Below are 15,501 nucleotides of genomic sequence, written 5' to 3' on the forward strand. Positions count from 1 at the left end.
GGACGGTCAAGTGCTGTTTAGATTTAAATACCGGCAGTACTTAATATTATTCATAAGCTAGATTTAATTGTAGTCACCTGTCTTCCATGTTGAAATATGTTTTTTTGGTATTTTTTTAAATAACTAGTGTCTAGACCCGCCGCTATTGTGGCGGGTATGTGATACGTATATGAAATGCTTAAACAACCTATTGCGTACTACAAACAAACACAAAACAACTAAACTACCCACAATCTACTTAGCATATAAGTAAATGGAAACACCACACCAAAGTAACGGTGTGTTGCGCCAGGCTTGTGACAAAGCAAGAAACATGTAAGCATCTATAAATGTAACGCTACTCAAAGTGAAAATGTAAAGAAGAAATATATATAACCAAACTTAAAAAAGTCGTAATGTTAGAAAAATTACTCGAGGCTCAGATCTCCGCTATGTATAATTTGGTCATATTCAAGCATTTGCATTATCATTTTGTAATTGGCTTTGAGCAGCACACGTATCTTCGAGCATATGCATATTGTTTTGTAGTTGGCGCTGAACAGCACACGTACCACACCAACAATACTCCCTCACCACTGTTTCGTATCAAGACACATTAATCTAATATGTATATGAAACCAAGATTGTTAATTATATAAAATAATGAGAGAAAAAAGAGAGAATTACCTCAAGATTTAACAATAGTGACATGTATGTACTTGTGGTGTATGGACAGGTAGGAACCGATAATCACCGCTAGAGCTCATTTTGACTCGTTTTCCAGCCCTGTTTAGAACAACAAAAAATTAGCAAAACAAAATAATATTTAGAAGCCGCATACCCGTATAGCAGTTTATTGGTGGTTGAGCCTTTTCATGTAAATATTCAAGACCTCTTGCAACACCATAAGCAATTTTAACACTTTTGAGACCAATTTAGAACTCTATTCCACCACCCTTTCTCCCTAATTAATATAAATTCATGTTTATTATCATCAACGTTAAAAATATGATATAGAAGAAGCACGTTTGTGATGTTTACCATAAAATATCTCAAGCAAATAACCCATAGTTATATACTGATACACTAAGATTCGGTTTGCTATTCTCCAAGCAATAACCCCGCGGTTATCCAAAATTAAACAATATAAACTATAGCTACTAAAAAAGTATATTAATTATCACATTAATTTAAAACATAATATGATTGTTTCACCATGTCCATGAAATCAGATTCAAAGCTGATAAAGAAGCAGAGTTGTCACGGCTGGTTCATTAACAATTTAGCAAAGTGGCACAATAACAATAAAGCATCAAATAAGCATTTCATCAAGCACCTTCTAGGCAGAGTTTGGCTTAACAATCTAACTTTAGGCTCAGATATTCATGGCTGCAATTCTGGTTACTTATTTCCAAGCACTACAGTTGCCACGCCAAGAGTCTGTCATCATCATCGCCGGCATAGCGCAATCGTCAAAGCATTGCATCAAACACCTCATGTGCATCGTACCTTAAATGGCCGCCGGCAACGACGCTTTACCATCACCTACTTCTGCCGTTGCCGTAGACGGCTCGGTAGTCGTATAGTGAGGTAAATACAATGGCTACGGCGGTGAGAACACGGTTGGAACCACCAAAAGGATTCTCAAAAGGGAAAGCTGTAGAGCAGCTACGTGTAAAGCTCTGATGGCAATACAATATGTACCACACACATTTAGGCGTTAAAACCAATGAATAGTGAAATTCTGTCTTAGACATAAACTTCAAAAATATAATATATATATATATATATATATATATATATATAAATTGGTGAATCTGAAATGTTGTAGCATTAAACGAACTAATATAACGTTTCAAGAATAATTATGTGAAGATATAATTATAATATTCTTTTTTATGCGCTTTGTCTAAAAATAAATATATATTTTTATATATAACTTATTTATCAAAGACGAATTATGTTAGGGAGAAAAAAACATAATTTATAGAAAATCGACACAAACTTTCATATTAGATAAACATGAAAACATATCTCCATTCTCGAATGGGCCGTTGAGTCAGCGTTCATAGCACGCGATTTAAGCAAGTGTAGCTAGTTGGTATTGGTATCGATATTTATGTACCGGTAGAATACCAATCTCATGCCTAGTATACTAGTATAGAGACCACATAACAAAAGACTTAAAAATGAGTCGATTTTAGCATCCTTCTCACTTCTTAATTCTTACACAAACGAGTCTCTACTCTATTCCTACATCACACACATTTTTTTCCAAATATTATTTGTATTTGGTTATTAGTTGTGATATTCAGTTTGGTCAAATGATAATCTAGCTTGCTATAATAATTGTACGTGTACCCACATGGTTTTTGTTTTGCTATGTGTTTACCTATTTTTTTAGTTTGTGGTTTATTTTTTATCCTGACATGTTTGTGCCTGAATTTTTGGTTTATTCTTGGTTGTGAATTTCATCGATCAAGTCTCAGATCCAAAATTCTTATGTATTTTTTTTAAATCAAGAGCACACAAGGTTCAAGTTTAAGTACCCATCCGATACTTAAATCCCTTAAACTGATGCTCTAATACCAACTTGTAACACATGAACTCAATAATAAACAAAACTTGAGTTTCTAAGCAGAAAACGTTTGGTCCCAGCCTTTTTAATAAAAATAAATTAATTAATTAAGTAAACAACCTTTGATTTCAAATATAAACATTTAAAAGAGTAAACAAACTCATTTCAAAGCTTATTTATCCTAAATGGCACATCTATATATATTCAACAAATGAAAAAAAGCCCATATTTATACCACTCAACTTTTGTTAAAAGCCCAATACAAACTCATGTTCATATTTCAAGGGTTTTAAGAACATTCACATTCAATCCATTAAATTGTGAGCAACGTTTTTATAATATAGGAAGTTGTTTAGAATGTTGTGAGTGAATGAGAGAAAAATGTAATGTTTTTTTTTGTATATTTGAAAAGCTATTGTTCATACCATATAATTTTTTAATATATTTTAAAAGTGATTGTGAGTACAGGAAATATAAATAGTAATGATAAATGTATCAAAAAGTATTAGCCGTAACTTATCTCCAACATCACCATATCCTTCATCTCTCTATTCTCATCTTTGTGTTCTTTCAAACCACTTGTCCATATGTAAACTAGGAAATGTGAAGGTTTTGGTTATATTAAATGTTGGTTCGAAAGCAGCCCACTTTGGAGAAGAACGAATTGATGGTAAGAAAAAGCACAAAAATTCGTAACATTCTAAAATTCCCAGTCGGGTTTTTCAGTTATGGTTTATTCGTATCTCTAGTCTCTTCGGGTCAGGTACAGTTAAAAAACACACCCCATTAGTTTCACTTTCACTTTACAAGAACTCAAGAAGAGTAGTCATTGTCATCATCAGACAAATTCAAATTAGTGATTAAAAATAGTGTGTTTTATTATTATTGTTTTCACCTACAATAAAAACACCAAAACCGTACTCTTTTATTTACTCTCTCAAATTTTTTCTTTCATAACAAGTATAGAAGGCAATCGACCTCCATTTTAGTCCATTAGTGGTGTTGAGTAGAAGTTAACGGCAGCGGTTGGTCTTACGGCGAGTGGTGTCGGTTGTGTCTCATACTAAATCTACCAAGTCTATTTATTTAGATTCACATATTACAGTAATAGATCGAGATAACTTATATCACACCGGTTTTTAATTTGTTTAAAAAAATTTTGTTTTTATGAATATGTAGGTTAATTAAACTTCATAGTTATAATAGGTCTCGTGTAAGGTTGTCAGCCGAAATTTAAGGAGCGTTGTAGCTTAAATACAAAAAAGTCGCATTTAAAAAAAAATTAACTTTATAATTTTATAGTAAGTAATAAAAAAAAGTAAAAACAAACTAGTTTTATAGTTAACTTTGATATATTACAACTTATCTATATATCTATTTACAAGTATTTTGCTAAAAGAAACAAACACTGTCAGGTTAGGATAAAGTTAGATTGGGGATCCATACTGAACATGTTATTTATCGAAAAAGTGTAAAATTAAAACTGATTTTGTTGATTTGGTACAAATCAGTAGCGGCACCTTTAATAATAACAAAAACTACCATATGAAAAATGAATGTCGGTACCGATATGGAGGTAGCGACGTTGTTCGGTTGGTACAAAATTGCAATTGACTAGGTTAAATGGTTGTTTTGTTCGTCTACAAATAACTTTAATTCTGTCATTGTATTGCCTTCTGATATGATATCGTGTTTCCAATTTATAGCATGACTGGAGTTTCACATGCGGGCATGTTGGAATCGGTGGTCGGCCATATGTGTTCCAATGCAAGTCAGTTTATGTTGGAATTGGTGGACTCGGAATTAACACAATTTACATTTATGTGGTGTTGTATGACTTACGAACAAAATCAAGGTACACATTGTTTGCAAATTTATTTGTAGATACATGTTTAATTGTATTGGTTGATTATGGGTTATGGTTTTTCTTGAAAGTCACATTAGTCAAATCATTTTTAGGCTAAGCTAGAAAATGTTAATGTTTTGAAAGATAATCATTTTGTGTTTTCCTACTGGAAACATAATTAAAAGATTATCTGGTAAATTCAGTTTATCTTGTCTAGATTAACCGGGTTTTGAACATGTCAAATTCGTTATGTATTACGTTTTTTCAAACACCTTTATTTAGTGTCTATTTTTTTAAAATAAAATGTTCTATTGATTTGGGTCAAACTCTTAACTCTATACTTGAAAAACATAAAACTGTAGCCTTTTTTCTACTCCGGAGAGAAACATATGAATTACCTATCTTCATTAACCCGTCACCATGAAACGACTTGTACAACTGGATCTTGTTTTAACTTTTTTATTGAAATTTGTTGGTTCGTGTGTTTTTAGTTTTTATTTAAATTGTTAAATTGATCATCGTATATATGAACTTTTAAACTCATCAATAAGTTATCTTTCTTTTAGTTTTGATTTATGTTGCTAAAAAAAAATAACAACCAAGGAAATAAAAGTGATTGAAGGAATATTTTTATAAAGCTTTATTAAAAGCTTCAGTTACTCTTTAAAACACCTAAATCTATCTAAAAAACTACAGCTAACAGTAGGGCTACCACTTTTACCCGAAACCCAAAACCCAACCCAAGAAAACCCGCGCCCGAACCCGAACTAACCCTACCCGAAAAACCCGAACCCGAACCGAAGTAACTCGGGTTGGTTCTCAGGTTTGATTTATAAGTTTTGAGTCAAGCCGAAAAACCCGAATAAACTTTTTTTTTTTTACAGAAAAACAAAGTTGATTTTAAGTTGATTACATAATAGTTGATTTAAAGTTGATTTTAAACTTTTAGTTTTGAAATTCAATATATTTTTAGATATAATAGGCTTAGTCTTAGTCACTAAAGTTATCAGAATCTGAGCCTAATCGACTGTTCTCATTCCAACTATTATGGATCGGTTATTTATTGTTAATTTATGTTTTCCGTTTATTACTAATAGCAACTGTAATTGAACAACCAAATCACGTTTGATTGAAAACGATTATGGTTCGAGTTAGTTACTTGATTTACTCTTCTTTTAAATTGTTTTATGACTTTATCAAGTTATGTTGATTTATTATTTTATTATTTGCGTTACGAGCAAAGAAGAATATGTTATCTTAATTTTCGCATTGAAGTTTTTTTAATTTTTTTGTTTTTTTGTTTCATTTTCTAGAATACTCGAAACACGATTAACTCAATCCAAAAAAACCCGAACCCGAAAAACTCGTGAGAGATTTGGGTTAGGTTTCGGGTTAAGATTTAAAACTTTGAAACCCGAAGAACCCGACCCGAAAAACCCGAAACTGAAAAAACAAACCCGAAGAACATCCCTAGCTATGCACCGGCTAGTTTTGCCAAACATACTATAAAAATAAAGAATCAAGCAAAGCCAGCAAGTCCTTTTGACTATGCTCAATATAAATTTACATTTTCCAACATCAAGTTGCCATACCCATCTCCCTGTCACTTCATAACAAACAGGCTGTGCCATATATTAACAAGTTACATCTTCAATAACCTTTGGAAGATTAACAACCATTGGTATGGTGTCATTCACATATTACATATTTATAGTGCAAAATAATCAAGTGAAATTTCCATAAATGAACAAAAAATACCTTATTATTATTAATATTATGCAGCTATACAAAACATAATAATAATAATGGCTGTGCAGTAGTATGTATACATAAACTTGGAGTGTCAGCCTATGCTTCAGAGAGATCTGGGTTCGGACTAACACTTCGTTTGTTCTTCACCTTCAGTTGGATCAGCTGGCTGAGACCCATGTTTGGCAGCAGCTTGCAACACCCTGCTCTGGACATTTACATAGGAAGGCAAAGTCGGTAATCCATTGCGATTCGTTTCCAACTTTCCAGCCGCCCACGAAAGTGCCTGCCCTCCCAGTTTAACAGGCACAAGAAGTTGCCTTCAAGTCAACCACCAGCTGTTGTTAGTTATTAAAAATCAAAGCTAGCAAATACATAAGTTACCTCACGTCTCTGTTGAAATCTTTAGAGTCCTCGTAAGAAGCCACCCGTCGATATATAGTCTGGAATGACAAACAAATTCAAAACTCATAACATAAAACTACTACAACACTGAAGACGACCTGGCTTTTGATTATTTAAAATTTATAACTTATCATGATCAACCGGTGTTCACCTGACTAAGACCAAATATAGCAATGAGTTGCAGCGTCGTCTCCCACTCTAAAATAAGCACGGCCGTGAAGAAATAATCAGTAACTTATTTATACATCTCCTGCTTAAAAGCATAATTCGTTTGTACCTAACAATGCATAAGCAGCCGCTAGGAAACCCTGTAGACATACATAACAATCACACAAATTAGACCAAAAGTGGCCTTAAAATGCCTCCTAATGCTTAACTTTAAGCTAAAAATTGCTACTTAATATGCAATTCATCTATGGTTGGGTTTTTTTTTTGTTTTTTGTCTATTCTTCAAACTTTATAAATATTTACAACATTTAGGTGCTGTTTGTTTTTGCAGACATAAACTGTCTGCAAGCTGATTTCATCTGTTTTCATGTCTGCAACTGAAGATGTGGTCTGAAGATCTGCAAGCTGAAAATATAAGACTGTTTGTTTTTATAAGCTGATACTGTCTGCATAACTGTCAAACTTATCTCACAAGATAGAAGTCATTTATTCAAGTTACATAGAAAATATAATAATAAAATTGTGGCGGCGGACGGTGGGTAGTGGCGATGGATGGTGGTGGTGGACAGTGGGTGGTGGTAATGGACGGTTTTGGTGGGTGGTGGACGGTGGTAGTTGACGGTGATGGCGTCCGACAGTGGGTGGTGGTGGTGATGAACGGTTGTGGTGGGTGGTGGACGGTGGTGATTGGTGGTGGCTGTGATGGATGGTGGTGGTGGTGGTGGTGGCGGACGATGGGTAGTGGTGGTGGATGCTGGTAGTGGCGGCGGACGGTGGGTAGTGGCGGTGGATGGTGGTGGACGGTGGCAGTGGGGGATGGTGGTGGTGGCGTACGGTGGGTGGTGGTGGCGGACGGTGGTGGGAGGAGTGGATGAGAGGGTGGCTTCAAAGGGATAAGAGTATGATTTTTTTGCGAAGATGTTTTAAGCAAGATTTCTTTGCTTTTCTTTTAAGATGAAAGAAGATAACTTAAGATCTGTTTTAAGAAAAAAAACAAACAGTCTTCAAGGGTAATGTCTGCGCGCGTGCAGACATTAGCTCCCTTGAAGATGTTTGAAGAAAAAACAAACACCCCCTTAGGGTCACTAAACTTCTTTTTAATAAAGTGATTTAGGAGGTTTAACCCATTTGTCCACTTTCTATTAGCTAAGTTGTCGGTTTGACCCGTTGGAGATTCAAATCAATTGTTTTTTGGTAACGAACCGAAATCTACAATAACATGACATGAAAGTACAGACATCATATCTCCATGTTTATGTCACGGAAAGTTAATGCCATGATAACAATATCCACAAATATCTAACAAGAAGTTGGGTAAGGACAGAGTTCAAAGTTTAAAATAGATAGCCTTACCACACCATACCCGAGAACTTGCTGGAGAGTTACATCCTCTAGAATAGCCTCGGCTTCCTGACATTGAGCAGTTACTTTTTTGTAAAGCATGATGAGATCTTATATTTCTAATCACATAGCACACTTGCTGAAGCAATAGCAGCATATACCAGACAAGAATGGTTGATGCATTCTTATTAGTATCTCTTAATGTCTAAAATGAATGGATTACCTACCTCATAAGCAAAAGAAATTGTATGTGACAGTTTTATTGTATTTGTTCATGCAAGGACTTGTCGATTAATATTATAGATGAAAAGGAAGCATGTTGAACTTGAAAAGAGAAAAGACCTCGTTGAGTATGGTAAATGCTGTCTCAGGTTTTGGCTCTTTAACACGCAAACCCTCTTGCACCCAAGATCGGTAGCCACCTTGGAGTAAGTATGGTCTCTGCAATTTCAAAAAGTAAATTAGTAATATTTAAATTACAGTAACCAACTAGCATGCAGTTAATGTCTAGTATTCGTGATTTATCTAGAATTTTGTATTTCAAATATTCTAGACATTATTTTGTAACTTATACAGCTCCATATTTTTTTAATTGACGTGCTAACACTTGAATCATTAATGAGATCGATACCATGAATTCTATCAATATCTAAGTAAAGTGCAACCAAGAATGTGAATGCTGAATTTTGGATATAAGTTAGATATTTGCAACACTTTCTGTTAACTTACATTACATGATGTTGAAAGCCAGTTGGGTATAACATATCAGAATTAGCAGTGTTCATCAGGTCAACCTGATCGGGTTTCGGGTTAATCAGGTCGGGTTAGTCTGGTTTTTCTTAAAAAATATCAAACCTGCAGCCCGACCCTATTAAGGTTCGGGTTAGTCGGGTTCGGGTTATTTGGGTTTCGGGTTTGTCGGGTCGGGTTAATCGGGTTAAACATGTTACTTTATAATTTTATGTTATTTTTTGTGTTTGTAACTTGTAGGTTGCAAAATTTTCGTTTCATTCTCTTTTACAAGTAATTATCTTATAATTGCATATATGGACTTGTAAACGAATCAAACGGACATGAACAAAGGCATGCCCGTGTTCTTTCATTTAACTTTTAACGAACACGAACACTTAATCGAACAAATATTTGTGCTCATGTTCGTGTTCGTTTATGTTCGTTCATTTAAAATCTAAACGAAGAGTTCATGAACATAAATGAACATAATTAAACAACGATAAACGAGCATGAAGGAACATATATGTACATACATTAACAACGCAAACATACATTAACGAACAGAGATGAACGCATTTAAATAAACAAAAAACATATTAGGTGATATAATTACTAAATGCATAACATTTAAATTTTCTATTAATATGTAAACGAACATGAACAAACGTAAACAAACTTAAATGAACGATCATGAACGAACGTTCACAAACATAGATGAACGAGTGAAACATGTGTTCATGTTCGTTCGTTTAATTAAATGAACACAACATAAATGAAATTTCCGTTGAATGGTTCATGAACAAACAAAATAAATAACTCCTCTATAAAGCTTACATTATTGCCTTTATAGTGATTATTTCATATTTTAATCATTGTATTTAAAGTTAAGTATCATAGCTAATCGGGTTATTCGGGATAACCCGAAACCCGACTTTTTTCCAAAAATGAACCCGAAACCCGACCCTATTAACAATTCGGGTTAACCCGAATCACTCAATTAATACTTTTTGACCCTATTTAACCCGACCCGAATTTTCTTCTTCGGGTTAGGGACGGGTCGGGTTAATCAGGTTCGGGTATTTTGGACACCCCTAATCAGAATCTTAACAGCCTGAGTGTAATTGACCATGCCAGCATGTAAAGCTAATTGTTGCTAATCAGTTGTGTGTGAAGGTTGACATAGAGTATAACAATGAAAGAGATAATTAAAGTGGTATAAAAATGATAGCAATACAACTTACCTTAACACCAACTTTCCTCAGTGCTCTTGCGATTCCTTTAGAGCGCGAACCATCAGCATCCATTACTATTACCTTGGACCCTCCCTATACAGTAGTAAATAAGTTTTAATTTATCAAAATATCCATGAAATTGTCTCTCAGTCAGTCAATCCTACAGATCATTGTTTCGCACGAATAAAGCATACTTCTGTGTAAGCTTTAAATACAAAATCTATGATACTTGTGATAGAACAAGAAACACATACTTCTATGCTGGCCCTAGGATAAAGCATGAGGAATCTAAATCTATGAGCTTTTAAGTCAAAGAGTAATGTTACATACTTGAACAACTTTCAAGTTCCAAATGACAGCAGCAATCAAGGCATCATCAAGATCTTTACCACTCTTGAGTACCTTTTTGACGTTTGTATCAACCTGAAAATCCATATTATCAAATGCTAATTGGAGTTTGGTCAATTAATCAATAAGACAACAACAACACCACCAACCTCAGGAAATGCCACACTAGCATATCGAAACCGAGCTCCCCTTCGTAGATCAGGAATTCCATCTCTTTCTTTGGATTCCTTCAAATATCCCGATACAAGTCAGAAATGATAACTCAGAAATAAAAAGGCTAGAAAAGATTACAGCCTCTTGCCTCAGGGCGGACGTCAACCAGTGCAGCGCCTTCTTTCCCGTTGAGCAGGTCCAAAGTTATCTTTGGGGACAAGTCTCCAGCGTATCCAGCATATGTCAACCTCCAGTACGAAACCCTGTTCAAAACTCATGCGAACCTTAGATACAGTTAAGAACGTCGACACAAAGAGAGAAAGACGTACCATAATGTGGCTGATGCTCCAAGCAAAATTAAAAATGGGACAATCGGATCGGTGGGATCAAGGCCTAAACTTTTCTCAAATCCTTCAAAGACGATATAAAGCTGTTGGAAAGCGGTCCCAACAGGGCGCAGCACATCTTCTGAAGAATTGAAGGCATTTTGTATCTCTGGAGGGAGCGTATCCTTGAGAGATGCATAACCATAAACCACAAGCGTCACCCCTTGTGCCAGCAGCTCCTCAAGCGCAACGATCGCTTGTCTCAACCCGTCGACAGCAATCCCCCCTGCTTTCCTCTTGGAGCTATTAAACAACCCTGAGAGTGTAGTGCTGAAAGAGAGCTTCAAGTTGTTAAGGGAAGCATCAAGCGAATCATTTGACGCAGAGGTGATTGTTTTGATAGCAGTGTCTGTGTTACACACCAGGGATTCAATAATTCCAGCAAAAACATCTTCATTATCTTGTGTTTTCATGAGGTATTCTGGTGGTTCACTTGTAGCAATAATAAATGTGTTTGGCCTACTCCTGATGTCTGAAAGTTTCAAGAAATGATGAAGTTTGTTGTTTTCCATGATGCACTTTGCAGCTGTGTGACGGTGTCCATAGAGACAAACCTGCTGCTGCAATCTTTTTTTTATAAACTGAAAGAAAGAAAGAAAGAATCTTGACAATATAAAATACCTGGGAATTTGGATAAAGCTGGTAAGCAATTGTTGAGCAAAGGGGCAGCATTTTCAAGCATATGGTTGTTTTGGTTTGGTTGTGTTGTGTTTCATGAAATTGAAATCAAGTGGTGTGGTGTTGTTTACTTTGGTTTTATCATAAGCGAGAGGTTGTTGGTGACCTGGGAGATTCTCATCCTTCCTACCTTTCCTTTTATTTTTATTATTATTATTATTATTATAGAAACCACAATTTGTGGGCATGAGCAGGACACGACGACACAAACCTATTATTATCCATGAAACACAAAACTAAACAGTCAAGTGTATTGTATGTAGGTACTTACTATGAATGTATGTATGCTGCATCATCTCTCTCAATCACAATCTCTTCGTATCCTTTAAAACACAATAACACTCCGTCACCAGAATATGCAACTCTCCACGGCCCAGTTACGGAACTTAAGCATTTATATTTGAGGGGCCAAAAAAATAAAAATAAATATTTGTTTTTACGAATTAAAAAACCAAATATTTTCATCAAATAAATACCATATTCAAAAACAGGGCATGCTAAAAATATATATTCTCAAAAAAATAGTAACTAAATAAAAATGTATAGTAACAACTAATAAATAAAAGTTTGATTGCTTTATTTGTTAAAGTTAATCGGTAAAATTAATTACCATTCATTATAAAATTAATATTTGATCAATAAATAAATAAATATGAAATGTTGAAAGTACATAGTGATGCGTGCACTGTAGTCTGTAGCCAATATAGAATTTTTTATAAACTAGTGTTGGTGGAAAAGTTATTTATCATTTTGATGTTTTATAAAAACTATTTATCAAATTAGTGTTTTTCTTTATTTTCTATTCACCTTTTATTATTAAATCATCATATTAGAGTTTCTTTTTTATTATTTTTATATTAGTTAACCTTTATTTATATTTTATCAACAAAACTTTTCTTATCTTTTTTTTTTTATCTCGTTGCTATTCTTCTTATTTCTTTTTTTTATAGTTTTCAAATGTATTTATTTTTTGTTTTTATTTAAATATATTCATTTTACGAATTTTATATTTTAGATTTAGTTTCGAGACTTTGACGAACATAACCGATACCGATCAAATCCACGTCGAATAATCACCGAAACGTTTGGGTTTTACCAAATTATGTTATTTTTTTGTTTTAAATATGTTCATTTACGAATTTATTTTTGGCCGGGTTAAGTTCCGGTACGGTAACAAACCTAACTGGTACTGATGTTCTGGATTCTTTTCGTTTTAAATATGTTCAATGTAGCATAATCAGTTTATTTTACACATTTTTTTGTAGAGATCGGTAGCGACTCAACTTTATTTGGCATTTTTGCCTTTTTGTTTGTGTTCTTTGAATTTCATATTTTTGTTTATATTTGATATTGAGATTCGTGGCTTGTAGCAGGTTAAGTTTTAATATTTGGTTATCTTTTTATGTTTCTTATTTCATTTTGAATTTATTTAGATGATTTATTTGTTTTTATATTTGACAATAATAGATAAAAAAATAAAATAAAAAGAAAAGAATTATAACAATTAGTGAAAATACAAAAAAAAAAAAGAAAAGAAAAGCTGACTGATAAGAAAATATATAAAAAAAAAGAAGATACTGGATTGATGGATAAAATATACATAAGCATTATGTTATAAAAAAATAAATAATCGATTAACTAAATAAAAAAAATTAAAAGACTCCAATAAAAGAATTTAAAAATAAAGATGAATATAAAACAAATGAAAAACACTAGTTTTCATGAAGCATTAAATGGTAAATACTTTTTCCACCAATACTAGTTTGATAAAAATTCAGCCTATATATACCACATATTAACTTTTGACTTTTAATAATTTGTTTTTAATATTTTTCATATACAGTCATCTTTTTCATCTAAAACCAGATTTCGTCGGCCGGAAAACGAAATAAACCAGAGTTGAGAGCTATCTATATACAGTTTTTTACTATTTCTAAGCACAAAAAGGGGGGGGGGGGTCACAACCCTGCTCGCCCTTAGACCACACGCTATGGCGCGGAAAGGAGGGGGAGACAGGCGCGGTGGGCGCCAAACACCGCCGAGGGGTGCTGATAGGTGGGGCGTGGAAGGGGGAAAGGTGGAGGAGAAGATGGGCGCGGAAAGGGGTGAGGTGGAGGGCCCACCATCAACGGTCACTTAATTAGCCGTTAAAAAAACTAAAATAAAATAAATATTTCTATATAAATTCAAACTTTTTTCTCAATTTTAGTGAAACAACCATCTTCACAACATTCATCTTCACACCAAATTTAACCATCTTCACACCAAATCATGAATCCTAACTCGAGCTCATCACAAAAGATCTATCGCATCTAGATCTTGTGTCGAGGGCGGTGATGGAAAAAAGAAGAACAAAGATATTGGCCAAATATACAAACGAGGACGAGGACGACGACGAGCATTAGTTATATTTTTATTTGTAGGATTTTTATTTTTATTTGTATTGGTTTATTTGTTTTATAAAACAAATAAAATAAAAAAGGTTGGGCTTCGAAGCCCCCTCACCATAGAGGGGCATTATGCCCTGGGGCTTCGATGCCCCCAGTGCCCACGTGGCGCTGTGGAGGGGCTTCGAAGCCCCCCATCATAGCACGCAGCCTTAAGAATATCCGCCCTTGCCTCCGCCACGTCAGCCGCACCGGTAGCATCATCGCCTCGTATCGCTTTTCTCTCTCGCTTAAAGCATTATCATCCAACCCCTTATTTTGTGTGAGGGGTGTTTTTATAATTTAGAGAATGATTTAGGGTGTTGTGAGTGAAGAGGTTTTACATTTTTGAAAAAGTAGTGATTTTTCTGTATATTTGAAAAGTTACTGTTCATCCCCTATAATTTTTTAATATATTTTGAAAGTGATTGTGAGTGAAGGAAAGAGAAAAAAGTAATAATAAAAGGTATAAAGGTATTATTTAATTGAAATGAAGAGAGAAATATAATGAGTTTTAATGTAATTTTTAATTTAGAGACAGGAGGTGGGATGAGAATGCTTTAAGGATACTAAATTTCGCCACTGTATATAGGCATGCATTTTTGTATATTATCTAAGTTATGTATGTATCTATTAAGGCATGTATATTGGTATGTATATTATGCATGTATATCTATTTATGTAGGCTATGTGAATCTATGTATGTATGTATATTGTATAGGTTGTGTTTGTATATGTGTTTGTATGTTTGTTATGTATCTATTTATATATATATATATACACAGGGTATGGATCTTAAGAGAACCATTGGTAAATTGAGAACTTTGAGAACTATTTTGGATCACAAAAAAAACCTTTAAAAAAATATTTAAAAAATTATAAAACAAAAAAAATTAAAATTTTAAAAAAGTAAAAAACCAAAATTCTTATATTTTATTCCAGTTTTATTAAAAAAAACCAAAATTTTTTTTCTTTTTAATTCGTATTATACCTATACACATATGTATACTTTTATTTAATCTCTAGTTACGTAATGTACACATATGTACATTATCATTTACCTTAAATTATACATATGTGTATAGGAAAAAACATGTGTGTACATATTATACATATACTAGGTTTTATCCCCCGTATTACGGGGGTTATTTTGCATTTTTTGTTTTTTAATATTTATTTTTTTGATTTTAATTTTCTTTATTGTAAGAAAGTTAATAATATACTTAGGGTTTTATGATGAAAGGCTTTCATAAATAAATGATATGTTATAACCCGTTTAAAAGCTATCTGGATTTGGTGACCCATGACCCGCTTATGTTTTTTTATCATAAAATTGTTTATTAATTATAAATAATATCCTTTTCTTTTTAAATTGGATATTAAATTTTAGTATATTCCTATTTTATAGGATTTCCTATCAAATAATTGGTAAGATTAATTTTTAATTTAATAAGATGTTATAACCCGTTTAAGAGCTATC

At 33.5% G+C, this 15,501-nt stretch overlaps 1 protein-coding gene and 1 long non-coding RNA gene across 2 annotated transcripts; both read right to left on the bottom strand.

Annotated features, from left to right (window-relative positions):
* Positions 1–6,316: 6,316 nt before the first annotated feature.
* On the bottom strand, positions 6,317–6,866 carry LOC143557799 (uncharacterized). Its single transcript, XR_013139632.1, has 4 exons — positions 6,835–6,866; positions 6,709–6,755; positions 6,537–6,595; positions 6,317–6,472 (listed from the first exon to the last, which is right to left on the bottom strand). It is a non-coding gene; the product is annotated as an uncharacterized LOC143557799 (long non-coding RNA).
* A 3,089-nt stretch (positions 6,867–9,955) lies between these two features.
* LOC143557790 (calcium sensing receptor, chloroplastic-like) lies at positions 9,956–10,623 on the bottom strand (the record flags this gene model as incomplete). The annotated part of the gene is made up of 3 exons (XM_077046782.1): positions 9,956–10,123; positions 10,361–10,453; positions 10,528–10,623. Coding segments are annotated over 3 exons (309 nt in total), but the record flags the coding sequence as incomplete, so codon positions are not given.
* Between the last annotated feature and the right edge of the window lie 4,878 nt (positions 10,624–15,501).

This window comes from Bidens hawaiensis, unplaced genomic scaffold (assembly GCF_021521415.1).
Source record: "Bidens hawaiensis isolate Kalapana, Puna unplaced genomic scaffold, B.hawaiensis_p1.1 tig00019187_1, whole genome shotgun sequence".
Classification (NCBI taxonomy): domain Eukaryota; kingdom Viridiplantae; phylum Streptophyta; class Magnoliopsida; order Asterales; family Asteraceae; genus Bidens; species Bidens hawaiensis.